The 18,539-nt window shown below is 44.8% G+C and overlaps 1 protein-coding gene across 6 annotated transcripts; it reads left to right on the plus strand.

Moving 5' to 3' along the window:
• The first annotated feature begins 5,069 nt into the window (after positions 1 to 5,069).
• Positions 5,070 to 17,356, plus strand: LOC120702270 (alpha-1,3-mannosyl-glycoprotein 2-beta-N-acetylglucosaminyltransferase-like). 6 transcript variants are annotated; one of them, XM_039985993.1, is made up of 19 exons: positions 5,070 to 5,326; positions 6,312 to 6,400; positions 7,137 to 7,211; positions 7,374 to 7,424; positions 7,577 to 7,664; positions 8,113 to 8,175; positions 8,760 to 8,871; positions 14,426 to 14,471; positions 14,553 to 14,615; positions 15,156 to 15,222; positions 15,302 to 15,370; positions 15,453 to 15,522; positions 15,621 to 15,682; positions 15,768 to 15,858; positions 15,945 to 16,038; positions 16,214 to 16,276; positions 16,367 to 16,405; positions 16,485 to 16,655; positions 16,822 to 17,356. In XM_039985993.1, the coding sequence occupies exons 3-19, from the start codon at positions 7,143 to 7,145 to the stop codon at positions 16,930 to 16,932; spliced, it is 1,329 nt and encodes a 442-aa protein (XP_039841927.1). In that variant the 5' UTR covers positions 5,070 to 5,326; positions 6,312 to 6,400; positions 7,137 to 7,142; the 3' UTR covers positions 16,933 to 17,356. The 6 variants fall into 6 exon arrangements, with proteins under 6 accessions (XP_039841927.1, XP_039841933.1, XP_039841944.1 ...); XM_039985999.1 differs by having other exon boundaries at positions 5,127 to 5,326; positions 6,297 to 6,400; XM_039986010.1 differs by having other exon boundaries at positions 5,127 to 5,326; positions 6,297 to 6,400; positions 7,141 to 7,211.
• The last annotated feature ends 1,183 nt before the right edge of the window (positions 17,357 to 18,539 follow it).

Raw genomic sequence — 18,539 nt, forward strand, 5'->3', positions numbered from 1 at the left:
TTTTGTTTAAATTTTTATCTCCATCAGAATTTCTATTTGGATGACTAAAATGAGAGGATGACTAAATTTCCTCTCACACCCCCTCAATTTGGTCACCCTCTATTTACGCTACCAAAAGTAAGGCCCACCATTTTTTACTCTATTTAATCGGTGCTGTTGAAGTAGAGACTATATTTTAGGTGATTAAATTTAGAAAGTGGGTAACTAAAATAAGTTTTAATCACTCAAATTTAATCATTTCACTGGAGTTGGTCTTATGGAGTGCGGCGACGGGGAAAGGAGGAAAGAATATACATCGCGCGCTGCAATTAGAGAATCCATCGCCTCAAGGGGTTATTGGGCTGTTTTTAATTGCATTTGGCCCAATAGTACTTGCATATCGATCACCTAAACTTTATTTGGACTGTTATATAGACTGTTATATAGAATTCAGCCCAATATATAGTTTGTTGATTCGTTTTACGTGGCTCGTGAGCCTAACTTGTTGTGTGTTTGATATTCTAGGATTTAACGGCGTTATCCATTAAATGATAGGCAACGTTTCCGTCGACAGCGAGGTGCTTGTGGTGACTTTGTCAATATCGAGGATTTGCCGGCTCAGTCTTCGAAGATGCTCATAGGGGTAGGGTTTGTGTGCGTACGTTCATAAGGGTGTTATTGTGCGTACATTGTGTATGTCCGAGTTGTACTGTGTGATTAAAAAAAGATAGAGCTGTGACTTTCTTCAATTTTCTTTTTTTTCTCTTTTTTTCCGTCTCTCTCGTTCTTTTTTATTCCTTTCTTGCTTGTTCCATCTTCTGCCACCCTTTCCTTCCTGTCGTCATTTTCATTTTCTTTATTTTTCATCTTGCCAATCTATTTAGTTTATTTATTTCTATTTTTTCTTTTCTTTTATTTACTTATTTAAACTTCCTTATTACATGTTTAGTTGTTTTATTTCCAGTAGTAACACCGGCCACGCAGATCAATTCCTAGGGCTCACGGCCCATAATATTTAACCCTTTTCTTTCACATTTTGTAGATGTTAGCTATGCATGCAGCTATGCAGATGCGTTGATTCTCTAGTTGATTTATTATGCATGCGTGCATTGGAGTATGCATGCGTGTACCCATGCAAAGGCATTGATTCTAGCTTATGTAGCCATATAGCTATTTGCAATTCCACTATAATTCTTTCTTCCTTTTCCTTTCTTTATTTTTTTCTTTATTCCTTTCGATCATATTTTTTTCTTTTTTTCCTATAAGACTGCATATCCAAAAACTTCTACTTTTCTTTTCTTTCATCTTCTACTTATTTGTCTGCATGTAACTAATTTGTTCACAACGTCAAATTATTTGTTCGATTTTTAGATTAAATTGTTCCGTGACATTGAGCTATTTGTTCGCGATATTTATTTTTTATTATTTATCCTATATAATTGAATGTTTGCGATGTATAATATTTTGTTCATTATACATTATTATTTGTTCGTTATTGTTTAACATTTTGTTTGCAGAAAAGAATCATTTGTTCGTGTTCTTAAAATATTTGTTCTCAGTTTCTGAAATTACGTATTCATTATTAAAAAAATACTTAAAAAATCGCCGTGCAAATATAGGCAAGTGTGATCTTGTTTGGAAGATTTTGTCATAAGAAAGATAATGGTGCAATTGAAAATTAATTTGGACGCTCGGCTTAAGAGTTATAGCTTTTTAATTCAGGTTTTGCATGCATGTGAATGATGTCAGCACTTTTGTCTAAATCTGCATGCATTAACAAATTCTTTCCACTAATATACGCAACACTTAAATGGTCTGCCCCAAACATCGGCTTCGGGTGATGGTTTGCAAAATCATCGCTTCAAGCCATGTACAACCACGCCCCGAAGAGAGCGCGACAAATTGCGGAGCGTGCGACTGTGGGGGGAGGATGATCGCACGGAGGGGAGGCTTCTATTGGACGGCTGGTATGGTCTCACGATACATGTCAAGTTGCCCTTGGGTATCTAGTATCTTTACCTAAATCTATACCCATTATATCTAGGTAGGATATGATTATCCATCTTAATTTGGATATGATTAGAATATATAGAGATAATACTCGTTTTACCCACATATAATATGGGACTCACATGTATGTGTAGCTATATTGTTTTGTATAGAGTACCTGCCGGTTATACTGAGTCCTCTCCAATAAATTTCAGTTAATTTTGATAAAATTTTATAGTGTGAACGCGAAGTTTTATGTCCAGGATCCGGCTCTCAACGTGAAGCCCACGTGTAGGTCTAGCCACACTACTTTGCACAGAGTAACTGCCGGTCATACTGAGTCATCTCTAACAAATTTCAGTCAATTTTGATATAATTTATAGTGTGAACACGATGTTTTATTTCCGAAGTCCGGCTCTTGTTGTGAGACCCACGTGTAGGTCTAGCCACACTGTTTTGCACTGAGTAGTTGTCGGTCGTACTGAGTCATCTTCAACAAATTTCAGTCAATTTCGATAAAATTTTATAGTGTGAACGCGAGGTTTTATTTCTAGAGTCCGACTCTTGATGCGTGACCCACGTGTAAGTTTAGTTATACTGTTTTGTACAGAGTAACTGCCGGTGTACTGAGTCATCTCCAACAAATTTCAGTGAATTTCGATAAAATTTTATAGTGTAAACGCGATGTTTTATTTTCAGAATCCGGCTCTTGATGTTGTATCCATTTTAACCCACCCCACTTGTAGATCTACCCATTAGATTATCCATACCCATTTGCAATTATCCACTTATTTGAGGATGGATGAATTGGGATGTATAACTTACGGGTATGGACGTGGATAACCCACTTCCCCAACGACAACGTGAAGTGCGACCACGGGGAGTGCAAGGGGCTGGGTCACACTAAATTATTTTTTCTCCTAATCATTTTATAGTAGTAGAGATAGAGATAGAGATCTTTGCATAATTATATCTTGCTCTCATAGTATATCGTCGCTAATAAAAATGATATCCTTCTCATTTATTTCGTGCACTGGATTTAATTACTTCTCATGTAGATCACGTGTATGTACCCTAGAAGCAACTATATATTCTTCCGACTCGATCAGATCGATCTTGCGGGAGGTGCTACGGACGACACCATGGGGCACATGACGTCTACTGTCATGTTTGTTATGCTCTTTGCAGCGACAGCGCAATGTAAGTCTGCAATCATCTCATCATCGTCTTGCATATTGTCTAGGACTAATAATAAGGACGATTGGGAGTTTGGGTCATCTGATTTGACTGTTGCTGTTTTTATTTGTCGATCTTGCTTTCAATTTTTTTCCCCTTCAACATCAGCACTTGCTGACCGGTTAATTTGGTTCAAAACAAAACTAAATCTAGAGTAATTTTCATATTATCAACCCTAGGTTTTATGGCCCAAGGATCACACAATTTGACAAGTGGGACCCTGTTTCTTCGCGCCTCTTTTTCACACTGCATCTTGTGCGCCCCCGCCCACCTACGTCGACCATGCCAAGAGCAATGCCGTCGTCATATACACAGCTGCGTGCGCCCAACTAACTCCGATGATGAGGCTATCTCTAAAAAAAAGAAAAAAAAACTAACTCCGATGATGGCCATGGATGCTGGCGGCATTGTTCTGCTCTAGCTGCCACGGATAATGAGCTCGCTAGTGTCTGCAATGGCTGCCTTGCAAGAAGTGCAAGGGGGAACTTGTGCTAAATATTAAAATAGGCCAAAATTAATCATAATAACCGCACTAGCTACAAACACCGAGAGGCAATGGACTGAATGTGTATTTTTAAAATATATCTTCCTTTTTTTTCAAACACGAAACCATGCGTCAAACTACAGCATTTAACCTTTAGTTAAACTTATTCATCTAGTAGCCTTTCTTGAAAACAAGGGCATCTCTGTGCAAACTATATCAGTATGAAAAGAATTGTATCACCTCCACTAGCAACACAACCTGCTAGGGTTGTTGATGCTAGGCGTGTTGAATTAATCTATGGTAGTTTCATGCTTGCTATATAATCGTATGTTAAATATTTCTTTGGTGATTGTAAAATATTGCATCAGGCCTTTATCAGTTGCAAGAGGCTGGCCATACAAACACAAGTGGTAATGCTACGGTGCTCGACTTCACGACATCTCATGAGAACAAGATGGTGTTGATATTTTGCCGCCAGACGAAGTGTGGTAAAGATTGGGTAGATTGCTACTGCTGCATAAATAAAATGCCAAAAGAGGTGTGTTATTACACATTGAATGACTGCCAGACTAATTGCCCCGTTTGCAACCCAAAGTGCCCGCCCCAATTTACCAACAAAACAGCGATGGAGGATCAACAATTGCAAGCAAGAATGAACTCTACATCATATAGATGAATGAAAGGTTTGAGATTTGGAAGTCATCAATACCGATCAAATAATAATGTTGTGTATGCACATTATATAGTTTGGAAGTCATGGATACCGTCTTAATCAAGTTTGCACGTGCACGTGGACTTCCGCTGGCAAAGCTCGGGCCGGTGCCCAGGGTGGCCGGGCCCTAGGTCCGCCCATGCTATCATATCCAATTATGCGTCCATTGTCATGAATTGATTGGATATTTGAGTTAATATCTTAAACTCTTAATCGAATTTTTACTACTTGCGTGTCATATGATTAGTGTTATGCTCTATGGTTTGATATGTTTATTGTTTTTGAAATATTATTTTGATGGGTTTCAACCGTTATTTATGTGCTATCGATCGTATATTTCTGTTTTCAAAATTAATCGGAATAACAATGCTGTTTCTGCTTCTAAAAATATCGTATCGTTTTTGTTTTCAATAAAAAATTGTGAAAGCGTGAGTGGCAGAGCATTTCGCCGTTGTTTTTGATCGATTTCACCTTAGGGGAGCAGAGCAGGAAGGAAGTACTGGTACTCAATTCACGTTGGCCGTTTTTTTTTTTTGAGCAAAATTCACGTTGGCCGTTGGATGGTCTTAGAAGGGCTTAGAGCCGGCGAGCTACAGTCCAGGAGCAACTGACTGGATCTCGGTCCGCTCGCTGCCGCCTCCGCCTCCCCCCCCCCCCCCCCCCCCCCCCCCCCCGGCTCGCTGCCGCCGTCGCCCCCGGTCCCTCCTCCCGCGCTCGCAGTCGTCGTCGCCCCGCTCCCCCCCCCCCCGCGCTTCGACGCTGCTGTCTCCGACGCCGCGGCCTGCTCTCCAATCGGCCGCGGCACGCCGTAGCTGCCCCCGGAGATCACGCCGATCCGATCCGTCGCAGCCTTGCCTGCCTGCTTTCCCTCCGACGTCGACGCCATCAGGATCCACGGGGTCTACTGGTTTCCCCTGCAACACCAGGTACGTGCGTAGTTAAGATGGCATGTGCAACACCAGGTACGCCGCGGCCTGCAAATCCGATCCGATGATTCATTCTTAAGATCACAAGTTGGCACCCATACACATTAAGATGGCATATGCGTACCTAACTCTACCAGTTAATAATATAGATTGTTCCAGCTCTTGGAACAAATTAGATCAGCTCTGAAGAATGCCACTCCTGGTGTGGTTCTGAAAATTTAGATGGCAACTTGTCGTTCTGAATGTCATCAGAAAATACAGATCATTATGATTCTGATGTGTGATTATGATTGACACGAACATAGTGACCTTGCTATCCCGTGTGTGATTGTCATGTGCATAGTGATCTTGCTACCCCGTGTCACTGTGTGATCTGCATTTTAGTCTAATGTTGTATGGTTTTCTAGGAGTACAGATAAACTTTGTTTTCAATCAATTGTGCCCAGATTCTGACTTCTAGATTCAGATATTCTCCTCTTCTACTAACGTCGAAGTTATACAACATCCTTGCAATTGGATAGAATAGCAATTGCCTTCACTTGTGTGCCATTATGTGCTTAGTTGTATTTTCTGGGTCTATTCCTCTTGCTGCTCACCTTAATCCATGACATGCATATAATTGTTTCTTAATCCGCTCTGATGGATTTTAGTGGTTACTTGTGATCTGTAATTCACCACAATTTTCTTATCTATACAGTCCATGGTGTACCTTAGATGATATTATATTTCTTTTTCTGAATGCTTGTGCAGTGGATAACAACATGTTAAAAATTACAGAGGTTGCCCTGTTTTAAAATCATGTTCCTTGCCACCACATTGTTGTGATGGTTCTCTAAATTAATGTTTTGATATCTATATTATTCTTAACCATTTTCCAGTTTAAAAATGGTTCAAATTATGAGCCTCTCTGTACTCTATCCTAATAGACCATTAAGATCAACTTGATTTTACACCCTAACCCCGGAAGCAGTCGTCTGTTTCACAGGATACAAAAGCAGGTGTAATCTGTCGAACCGCAACAGATTGGGTGGTGTCATGCTCATCCATTGATAGTAGCCAAATCCCTATATCCCGGTGCGTACATATTGACCACTACTACGTTACTTTCTGGTTTCAATTTGTCTTGTGATTCAGAGGTTTAATTATGTGTGTTCTACTTATTTTTTTTGGACAACAATGCATGACTTTGGAAGATTTTCCTTCGGTGATATAACAAACACTTTTGGCACCGGTGAATTGTGTTTGCTTTGATTTTGTTTTGTTTGTGTTAAATTAATAGTGAACGATGTGCTCTGGATTTATATATTAGGTTGTCAAAGAAATTTTTTTAGCCTTCGAAAATTTTGAATACCTGTACCCAAATCTTGGGCCCGCCCTTGAGCCACGAGAGCGAAGCTCCTTAGAGCTGGAGCTGTTGAGCTCGGATGCCTTCGCATCCCGTGTCATCTCCCTCCCAGAAAGATTGGAACACATTCTTCCCTTCCTAATGAAGTCTATCGGAGACTCCAGAGCTGCATGCAACTTGTATGCCAATGTTATACTCAATTATTATTATTATTTGTTCATCGATTTTTATCTTATTACATTTGATTTTTAGCTCCTGTAGCAACACATGGGCACAGACCTATACTTTGATTATTTTGTATGCCCGTTGCTGCTCCTGCTGGTAATTTTTGACATAAACATCATTTGTGCCTGGCTTGCATTGATTAAACTTTAAAACAATTTCGTTATTTTTTTGTGCACAGAAAAATACAGTGAAACACTTTAATGGTTTGTATTTCTAAAAGATTTCAATCATTCCAATCAGGCAGCGATGGCTCGAAGCCCCTGCGACCTCCGCCTCCTCCTCCTTGCTGCTGCTGTAGCTTTCATCTACATCCAGGTAAGGGAGCATACCTGCCCATTATTTCTGTCTCTATGTCCGCTGTTCAATCGTGGTCTCGGTTGTTCGGTCTCAGCATCCTAATCACATTATTCTCTCCTACGAATTCATTCAATTTGCATCACTATGAGTGAGCTATACTGATGCAGTCCCTCCATTCAGGTGCGCCTCTTCGCAACACAATCTCACTATGCTGACCGTCTTGCAGAAGCAGTAAGTACTACTGTTTGTCTGTCTTTTGTTTCTATCCCTTCTTCATCTATGCGTTTCCATTGGAGGTCTTCGTCTGTGGACTGACCGCAGGACTAGAAACCAAAGCACTCAGTAAGTCTAAATTGTTTACACCTGTAATTTGCCCCATACAGGAAAAATCTGAAAATCAATGCACCAGTCAATTAAAGTCCTTGATCGATCAAGTCAGCATGCAGCAGGAGAAGATTGTAGCATTGGAAGGTACAAACACTTCAAACTTGCATCTCTATATGATTTTTTTGGACGCTAAAACTCAAATCAAGCATGTCTATGAGTTTACTCAAATCCAATATTTTCAAGATACAATTGGTTGTAATGTATAGTTCCTGACACTAGCTTGGATATTCACTACTAATTGACACAGACAACAGCTTGCTGCAACTCTTAGTTTGCTTTGCTGCGCTCTGTGAAAAACATGACTTCTGCTGATGATAAATTGTTACTATGCTCATGTTCACCAATTATGTCCTGAATAAACTTGTATATCTTGGACAGAATCTGTTTTGATCATGACACTACATATATGCCTTCCCCAGCCTTATGAAAATTCCTTCCTTTTTCTTTTATAAGTTGTTGTCTGCTTCCGTGTGTTATCTTGACAGAGATCCAATTGGTATTTAAGATTGTAACCTTTTTGGTAACGCAACAGAGATGAAAATACGGCAAGATGAAGAACGTGCACATCTGAAGATTCTCATACAGGATCTTGAAAGTATGGAATCATTTACCTTCTTCTAGCATTTGATTATTGATTTTGCTGGCCAGTCTTGTCTACTTTTGTTGAGTTTCTTTGTCCTCTCTTATACAAGCCTTTTAGTATGTGTAGAGTAACCCACCATTCACCAGTTAGGACCTTACCAAACTGGAGCGTTGTGCACATGGTCCATTCCTCCATGCATTGTGCGCAATTCGTAAACAATTTGACTGATGATTCATTTTGAAATTAGCATGTTTTTTTTTCTGGGATTAAAATATTGTTTTACATATCTTCTATAGATGAGAATATTCGAACCATTGTATTGTATGCTATGTGGATAAATTGATGTATGTTTAGAAAGAGCATTGCAGCAAATGGGATTAACTATAGTAAAATTATGGTTGCTAAATGATGTCGGTCAAATGCCAAAATACAGAAGCGAGATATCTGGTACTTAAACCTTGGTAGTTGCCATCTGCATATCGGACCCAAAGTTGTATATTTACATAACTGGATGATGTTCATCCTTTGATTTATATTGTAGCCTTGTGTAATTCGACTAATTTCTAATCCTTTCCTAACATTTCTTTTAAATGCAGAAAGGAGCGTGCAGAAGTTACTAAACAAGGATGTGGTTCCTGTTGCTGCTGTTGTCATAATGGCTTGCAATCGACCGGACTATTTGGAGAGAACAGTTGAATCTATCCTAAAGTATGGCTCACGTCTGAATCATTTGTTTCCAAAATGCGAAATGATCTATTCTACTCTTGATTCCCGACAAGTTTTCTTGGTACAAGAACCCACCTGATGTAGTTATATGATCACGCAAGAATTTATATAGATTTGTCAAAATATAAACAAAATTAACCCTGTTACATATAAATTACACATGATGTTTATGTATATAATTTTTCAGCCATTATGAGTATAATAGTTATATGGTCATTTGTTTTTTTTTGCGAGGAGTTATATGGTCATTTGTGGTACTTATATACACATATTTAAGTGTCATGGGCAGAAAGTACTGTTCACAACGTGAACAGTAATAGGGTCTAGATATTAGGAAAGATTAGATTAGATTGGTTTGTTATTTCCTTAAATTTAGAGATTGGTTTTTTAAGGGTCAAGTCAGGGTTTCTTAAGGGTCAAGTCAGCCCATCTATATTGTTGGTGTATATGTGAGCCCATGTATAGAGGCCCATGTATAGGAACTATATATCCCACCCTTCTAGGGTTTGGAGGAATACAAGCTATTATTCTCTCCTATTCTCTCTCTTACATGTATAGCGACTCCTTGGCCTGCCGCCACCGCCGCCGTCCCTGGGGGCGAGCTGCGCAGCCCCGTGGAGTGGCGACGCTCGCCAAGCGCTCGTGCAGCGAGCAGCGCTGCCGGCAGCGCTCGCGAGCCAGCGCCTGGCTGTGGGGCGCAGCACCAACTGCAGCTGGGCTGCAGCGACCCACATGCGGCCCAGGAGCGGACGAGGCAGGCAGCCCAGTCCAGCTCGCAGCACAGCCAGCCCAGGAGGGGCAGCGTCCCTGGCGGCGCTGCCGCCGCCGCCGCCCTCCGCGCCGATGTCGCCGCAGCACAGGTCGCGAGGGCCGTGGGCGTGGGCGTACCTGGCGCCGCCGCCCGGGCCGCCCAGGCCACCGCCGCTGCCGCCACCCTCCGCGCCGTTGTTGTTGCAGCCTAGGGCGCGGGGGCCGCGGGCATGGGCGTGCCTGGCGCCGCCGCCGCCGCCTCCCCTTCTCGCGCTGCGCCAGGCCCCGCCCCTGCAGCCCCCGCGGCCCCTGCTACCGCGGCCGACGCCACTCTCGTCGCGGCCCTCCTCGCTGCCAAGTCCGAGTCTTCGGCGGCCGACGCTCTCACTCGTCGGGTCGCCGCGGAGAACCACCACTTCATTGTCCCGCCCGTCGTTTCCTTCACCGAGCACGGCGCTTCGTCCTCCCACCAGGCTCCGTCCTCTGGATTTGGACCCTGGATCGACCCCCTCCCTGGTGCTCCTCTCACCGGCCTCTCACCGGCCAGACCGGGGGTGGCGGAGGACGCGGGCGTCGTCGCCGGGGCAGACATGGTGGTGGTGGTGCTGGCGGCACTGCCCATGATGGTACTGCTGGAGGCCGTCGGGGCACTCCGACCCCGACTCCGGCCCCTGGCCCTGGAGGTACGTCCTGCCCATCCTTCAGCACCTCATGGTCAGGGCGCCTCCCAATGTGGCCGTTTCAGGGTCAGGGGGGCCCTCGTCCTCAGCCCCAGCCGGCGGCCATGCTCGCTGGTGCTGCTCCCATGTTCGCGCCATTCTGGAACCCGCCCGCTCAGCCCAGCCAGTAGCCGATCTGGCCTGGGGGTGGGACCAGGCCGCACTGACGTAGTCCTTCAGCGCCATGGGGCTGACGCCGCCGGTCAGCACCGAGTGGATCGCCGACTCGGGTGCCTCCTTCCACACCACTCCTGATGCCGGTATCCTCTCTTCTGTCCGACCCCCACACCCATCTTGTCCTTCTTCTATCATGGTTGGTGACGGGTCTTGCCTTCCTGTCACTGCTGTGGGTTCTGCTCCTGGTTCTTTTCTTCTTCCCAATGTCCTTGTTGCTCCTCAGATGGTTCACAACTTTCTTTCCATTCGTCAGTTTACAGCTGACAATTCTTGTTCCATCGAATTTGACTCTTCTGGTCTTACTGTAAAGGATTCGGCCTCCCGGCATCCACTCCTCCGGTGTGACAGCACGGGGCTCCTTTACACCCTTCGCCTCCCGTCTTCCACTGCACCACTTTCGCCTTCTTCGTCTGTCGTTTTTTCCGCGACGCCGTCTTCCACCACCTGGCACCGCCGTCTTGGTCACCCTGGCCGCGACGTTCTGGCTCAGCTCAGTCGTAGTACCGATGTTCCTTGTACTAGGGCTCCTGCTGAGCACCTCTCCCAAGCGTGCCAGCTTGGTCATCACGTTCGACTTCCTTTTTCTTCTTCCTCTTCGCATGCGACACATGCCTTTCATCTTGTTCACTGTGTCATGTGGACTTCTCCTGTTCTTAGCTTTTCTGCCTATAGATACTATCTGGTGATGGTCGATGATTTCTCACACTACTCTTGGACTTTTCCTTTACGCGCTAAATCTGAGACCTTCCCCACCCTCCTCCACTTCTTTGCCTGGGTGTCCACTCAGTTCGGCCTCACCATTAAGGCCGTCCAGTGCGACAACGGGCGTGAGTTCGATAACTCCACCTCCCGTTCCTTCTTCCTCTCTCGGGGTGTTCAGCTGCATATGTCTTTTCCGTATACCTCTCCTCAGAACGGCAAGGCTAAGCGGATGATTCGCACGATGAACGACGTCGTGCGCACCCTACTGATCCAGGCCTCTCTGCCCCCTGCGCTTCTGGGCTAAGAGCCTCTACACCGCCACCTACTTGCTCAACCGTTTTCCGTCCACTGCTTCTCCTGCTCCCACTCCACACCACGCTCTTTTCGGTACCCCTCCTCGCTACGACCACCTTCGGGTCTTCGGGTGTGCGTGTTACCCTAACACCTCCGCCACCGCTTCTCACAAGCTGGCGATCTGCTCGACTCGCTGTGTGTTCCTTGGGTACTCCCCTGACCACAAGGGGTACCGATGCTTTGACCTCACCTCTCGCTGCGTCCTGATCTCCCGACACGTCGTCTTTGACGAGTCGGATTTCCCCTACTCCACCTCCTCCACACCTTCTCCTGACCCCGAGCTGGAGTCTGTTTTCGACTGACCCGGTGGTTCAGCCACCGTTACCTGTCTGTCCTTTCCCTGTAGGTTTTCCCGGCACCGCTTCCGGTGATCCCTACTGCGCCGAGCGCGACCCCGGTGCCCGCGGTCGCGCCACGCACGGCCCCCGGACCTCCGGTCGTGCCATGCGCGGACCCGGTGTCTCCTGCTGCGCCACGCGCGGCCCCGGTGCCTTCCCCTGCACCTGCGCGGTACGCTCAGCCGGTGCAGGTGTACCTGCGTCGTTCGGCGCCGACACCGGCTCCGGAGGCTCCTGCGGCGCCTACACCGGAGCCGTCGCTGCCGCCTCCTACACCGGAGCCGTCGCCGCCGCCGCCTCCGCCGACTCGCTCTCGAGTCGAGCCGGCGATGTACCACCCGCCAGTGATCCATCCGGATCCTCGGCATATCCATCCCATGGTGAGTTGGTGACTCGGTGGATGGCGTCTCAGGCCGCGACTCTCTCCGCCACCGAGGGCGAGCTGCGGGTCTCTCCGGTACCCTCCTCTGTCCGCGACGCCCTGGCGGATCCTCACTAGCGTTGCGCGATGGAAGAGGAGTACGCGACTCTCCTTGCCAACCAGACGTGGGACCTCGTGCCGCGTCCGTCTGGTTGCAATCTGGACTCATAAGCGTCGGCCTGTTGGCACACTAGAGCGCTACAAGGCTCGCTGCGTTCTCCGGGGTTTCACCCAGCGGCCTAGTGTAGACTACGATGAGACATTCACTCCAGTGGTGAAGCCTGCTACTGTGCGCACGGTCCTCTCGCTCGCACTCTCTCGCTCCTTGCCTGTGCACCAGCTGGATGTGAAGAATTCCTCTCTTCATGGCACTCTGTCAGAGATAGTGTACTGCTCTCAGCCAGCGGGATTTGTGGACTCGAGTCGTCCGGATATGGTCTGCCGGCTCAACAAGTCCCTCTATGGTCTGAAGCAGGCTTCTCGGGCTTGGTACTCTCGGTTCGCCACGTTCTTGCTGACTTTTGGATTCACCGAGGCCAAGGCTGACACTTCTCTGTTCATCTACCACCGTGGGGATGAGACTGCCTACCTGCTGGTCTATGTTGATGATATTGTGCTCACCGCCTCCAGTCAGCAGTTGCTTGAGCGCGTCATCTCCTCTCTGCAGCTGGAGTTTGCTATGAAGGATCTTGGCCAGCTCCACCACTTCTTGGGCGTTACTGTTGAGACTCGCCCGTCTGGCCTGTTCCTTCACCAGCGGCAGTATGCACTCGACATTCTGGAGCGGGCTGGGATGACCGATTGAAAGCCATGCTCCACTCCTGTCGATACTCAGGCGAAGCTGTCTGCTGATCTGGGTGATCCCGTGGTTGATCCTACCGGAGCCTTTGCCGGTGCCTTGCAGTACCTGACCTTCACCCGGCCGGATCTCACCTATGCCGTTCAGCAGGTCTGTCTTCACATGCATGATCCCCGGGAGTCTCACCTTGCTGCACTGAAGCGTCTCCTCCGCTACGTCCATGGCACTGTTGGCTTCGGCTTGGTTCTTCACCGCTCTCCCACCTCTGAGCTGGTGGTCTACACCGACGCTGACTGGGCTGGCTGCCCGGACACTCGCCACTCCACTTTCGGCTACGCCGTCTTCCTGGGCGGCAACCTTGTCTCCTGGTCGTCCAAGCGGCAGCCGGTTGTCTCCCACTCTAGTGCTGAGGCGAAGTACCGGGCTGTCGCTAACGGCGTGGCGGAGGCGTCCTGGCTCCGACAGCTCTTGGCGGCGCTCCACAGCCCGCTCGCCAAGAGCACGCTCGTCTACTGCGACAACGTCAGCTGCGTGTACCTCTCCACCAACCCCGTTCAGCATCAGCGGACGAAGCACGTGGAGATCGACTTGCACTTCGTGTGCGACAGGGTCGCCGTCGGCGATGTTCAGGTACTCCATGTCCCGACCACCTCCCAATTTGCCGACATCTTCACCAAGGGACTACCCTCCTCGACCTTCTCGGAGTTTCGCTCCAGCCTCAACGTAGCAGGTGGCTAGTTGTGGCTGCGGGGGGTATTTGCCCTTTGTACTTTCTTCTTGTCCAGTCTTGAAAACCGCTGCGACGGTAGTTCAGACTGCGGGGGGTGTTGGCTTTCTTGTTGTCCAGTCTTGAACACCGCTGCGCCGGTAGTTCAGACTGTGGGGGGTGTTGGTGTATATGTGAGCTTATGTATAGAGGCCCATGTATAGAAACTATATATCCCACCCTTCTAGGGTTTGGAGGAATACAAGCCATTATTCTCTCATATTCTCTCTCTTATATATATAAGGATGGGATTGTATCTTTTTGAGGAGGGAAGAAAAGGCAAGAATTATCAGGAGAAATCCTCATCTAACTCCGGGCCTTGATATTGGGCGCAGCCGCCGCCGGCGTGCCCAATCTCAAGTGTCCGGTTCAGCGTCCATTTATCCCTCGCAATTCCCCCAATTCACCTAGTTTTGCACGGTTCCTGATCAGGGACGTGACATAAGTTGCATTCTTCATTGGACCTATTAATCCTGTTTAGCTCAAAGTGATGAATAATACTTGTTCCAGGTATCAGACATCAGTTGCTTCAAAGTTTCCACTTTTTATATCTCAGGTACTTGCAATAGCAGTTTCTGTTCTTGGATCCATTAACTGTGGGAATTCCATATTTTCATTGGTTCTATTCTTGTCACAGGATGGAACAAATGGAGCTGTGAAAAAGAAAGCTTTGGATTATAAGCAGATAACATATATGCAGGTGCAGAAATAAATGTTCTGTTGGTTTTTTAAGCTCTTTTATGCGTATTTACCTAATGAGACAGACCATAAACCACTGCATTCATGTACTATTTGGAGCATAACTGGTTAGACATTGTCACAGAGAGATGCTGTTCGTAGTTGGAGTAATAGAATCCTTTACACATTCAGCACTAGAGTTTTTATATTCCACTCATGCACTCTATACAGTTATATGCTATTCAGCTTTGATGTAGGAAAGTAGGAAACCCTTGAATTGTTTTAGTAGCATTGGGGTTTGGCATTTGTGTGGGTCTCAAATGGATGATGGCAGTTATTCCATAATGAAATAGAGAATAGAGACTGCCTCTGATGTTTTCACTGAGCTAAATGAGTGCAGAACTAAATTACCTTATTGGAAACAAATAATAACAAATCTTATAGTGAATTTGAATGGTAGTATGTTCCCCCCTTGATTCATTCAATTGATTTCTAAGCAAAGCAGTTGTCGTTTCATTTAACTAGGACTTTCCGTGGTTCTTATGCTTTCTATATGTTGCAGCATGTGAATCTTGAACCTGTGCGAACTGAAAGGCCAGGAGAATTGACAGCATATTACAAGATTGCTAGTAAGTGTTCCTTAACTGATGTACGGTGTACTTAATGGTTTTGGGCTTTATGTGGTTCCTAACACTTGCACTTTTTCAGAACATTATAAGTGGGCCTTAGATGAGCTATTCATTAAACATAACTTTTCTCGAGTAATCATTCTAGAAGGTCTGACATCTACGATGGTCCTTTAGCCATTTATTTGTACATATTTTTCGCTTTCCAACGTGTTTTCATAATTTGTTCATAGATGACATGGAGATTGCCCCGGATTTTTTTGACTACTTCGAGGCTGCAGCTAAATTACTTGATAATGACAAGTATGTTACATTATTCTACTTTCTACTTTAAAATCCGAGGAATTCGATATATAATTTCTCGAATCACTTTCCTGTTCTAATAATTGTGGCTCGTCAAGGACAATTATGGCAGTTTCCTCTTGGAACGACAATGGGCAAAAGCAGTTTGTTAACGACCCAAGTTAGTACTATGATAGTCGTACTTTCAAAATTCCTTTCTCTATATAGAGGCAATACTACTCACTTTGGTATGCTATGTTTTGTAGAAGCACTTTACCGCTCGGATTTCTTTCCTGGGCTTGGATGGATGCTAACAAAGTCCACTTGGCTTGAACTGTCACCAAAGTGGCCAAAAGCATATCCTTACTGCTGCCTAGATTTTTTTTATTACTATGCTATTTCCCCACCATTTATCATCTAATTCTTCCTTGACGGGATTTTACTTATTGGGATGATTGGGTGAGGCTAAAGGAGATACATGGAAACAGACAATTCATACGTCCAGAAATCTGTAGAACATACAATTTTGGCAAACATGTACGTTGGTTATTGTTCCTCAGTTTTTTTAATTAAAATAGGAATTGGAAGAGCAAGCACCAAATTTTTTCGTTGTACGCACCACATTTCTTTGTACAATAGAATCCATCAGATAACAGTTTGTTGTTGGATGGCTGCCCCACATTTACACTTCGGCATTATGGTTTCTTTGCAGGGATCAAGCTTGGGACAATTCTTTGAGCAATATTTGGAACCCATTAAGTTAAATGATGTTCATGTATGCAAAACTTTCCATATTATTCGTTTGCATTTCTTTTACAAGCTATACTAGTTACTGAAATTACTTGTTCCATATTTGTGGCCGCAGATTGACTGGAATTCAGAGGATCTGAGTTACCTTGGGGAGGTAAGAACTAATTTTGGATTTCAACGGCTGCCATGCACCTAAGAAAGTGCCTAATCATTTTTTGTGCGACACTTTTAAGGATAAGTTTTCAACAAAATTTGGAAAAGAGGTGGCTAGTGCTACGCCTCTCCATGGATCGGATGCTGTGTTGAAAGCTCACAGTATGGCTACAGATGTAAGGATCCAATACGATGATCAGGAAGACTTTGAGCGGATAGCTCGTCAATTTGGAATATTCGAAGAATGGAAGGTCAATTCTTAACCCAAATGTAGATATAGATTTCTCAGTTATGTGAAGCATCAGTTTTTCATATGTTGTAGCGGTAGTTCTTTGCTCTGTTAGCAATTTTTGCCTATTTGGTTTTGAAAAGTGGTAAAGTATCTTGATCTTTTTTTTCTTGGAAAAAAAATTCTAGGATGGCATCCCAAGAACTGCTTACAAAGGAGTAGTGGTCTTTCGGTACAAGAGTAGTCCAAGGCGGATATTTCTTGTGAGCCCAGATTCTGTTCGTCAGCTTGGGGTGTAGTGGTGTTGAGATGATAAATTTCACCATGGAGCCAGTGGTGAATCCTTTTTTATCAAATGGCAAATGTCGGCGGATGCGTCTATTGATTTCTGCCAGCATGGAGCAACTGGGATGCAAGGCGAAGAAATTTTTGAGAAGCGCCCATGGGCCAAGGTACTGCGATTAGAGGGGCTTGGTTTATTGGAACATTTGATACCAGTATTATTTTTCCATGAATATGTAAATGTTTAGATAGCAAGGGACGCTTATCCTGTGGTGTATTTTGGGTTTACACGATGCTGTGGTATACACAAATAGAGGATGTAGCAGCAGGGCAGTAGCTGAACTGGCATACTCCATCTTTTTGGGGTAAAAGAGGTGGATTTTTATGATAAAAAACATTCATGCGATGCACCTTAGCTCTTTGTGTGAAGGAGCACATAAATTGCATCTTGGAATCACGGACGGATAGCTTACATTGTCAGATTGGCACACTATGCGCGCTTCTATCGAAGATGTTGACGCGAAGTATCAGAAAAACATGTGTTCCTTCTACTATGTTGAAAATAACATCGTATCAATGCATTGAATTTAATCAGGGAACTATTCAAAACAAACTCAATATTGGAACCTAAATTTGCCCGAAATTAGCTATACCTTAGGTCGTTATTGGTTCTCCGAGTGAGTGCTGCACAATAATTTTGTCTGATAATTCGCCGATCTTAGATGTTTTGTATAGGTTTCACCGGTTTATGGTTCAGATAAAAAAAAATAAAGACAACCAGTTATAGAGCAGATCTTGCAAAATTATATTTATTTTAGGAAACAAAGTCCAGAAAGTAGTTAGAAATATCACTGCATAGTATTTGAGTCCGGTAAAAGAAAACTGCGAACAGTAAAAACTACTGTAAACAGTGCATAGTGGCCTTGACCCACGTGGGCTTCGTTTGGTTTTTTAAGTTATCGTCACATCGAATATTCGGAGGTCAATTCGAATGTTCAGACGCCAACTTAATAAAAAATTAATTGCACCGATTAGAACTCTAGACGAATCTATTAAGTATAATTAATGCATGATTAGTGGATGGTACTGTAGCAATTAATGGTCAAATTATGTACTAATTAGACTTAATAGATTCATCTCATGATTAAGTTACGACTTATGAAATTAGTTTTATAATAAGTCTATATTTAGTACCCCTATTTTGTGTGTAAACATGCAATGTGATGGGACTTATGATTTAAACTGAAAAACCAAACGAGGCCATAATTCCATGAACAGCCAATGGGGTGGAGAGCGACTGCTACGCCCAAGCACGGTCACGAGAGCGACGGGCATGGCTGTGCGGTATTCATCCGGTCACGGGCAACCGACCACTGAGTCTAGTCATTACCTTATAATGAAATCTAGTTGAAATATGGCAATACATATAATTTTTATTACTAATAATCAGCATAATTCCTGCAACAATTTGAAATATACCCGAAAAAAAGACTATTCAAAATATTTTAGTCTGCTTCTACTCTTATACCGACCATCTTCGATATTTGAAAGACTCCATATGGGTAAGAGGCATCTCCAACAAGTTAAAGTAGGGGCTAGCAACGAAAAAAACTCACTCCAACAG

This window comes from Panicum virgatum, chromosome 1K, assembly GCF_016808335.1.
Source record: "Panicum virgatum strain AP13 chromosome 1K, P.virgatum_v5, whole genome shotgun sequence".
Classification (NCBI taxonomy): domain Eukaryota; kingdom Viridiplantae; phylum Streptophyta; class Magnoliopsida; order Poales; family Poaceae; genus Panicum; species Panicum virgatum.

What these genes read in the sequence shown, in the direction of transcription:
- LOC120702270 (XM_039985993.1), top strand. Translation starts at nt 7,143, where the DNA reads ATGGCTCGAAGCCCCTGCGACCTCCGCCTCCTCCTCCTTGCTGCTGCT. An exon ending in GAAGATTGTAGCATTGGAAG is followed by an intron (nt 7,665 to 8,112) that starts GTACAAACACTT and finishes GTAACGCAACAG; the next exon opens with AGATGAAAATACGGCAAGAT. An exon ending in GAATATTCGAAGAATGGAAG is followed by an intron (nt 16,656 to 16,821) that starts GTCAATTCTTAA and finishes AAAAAATTCTAG; the next exon opens with GATGGCATCCCAAGAACTGC.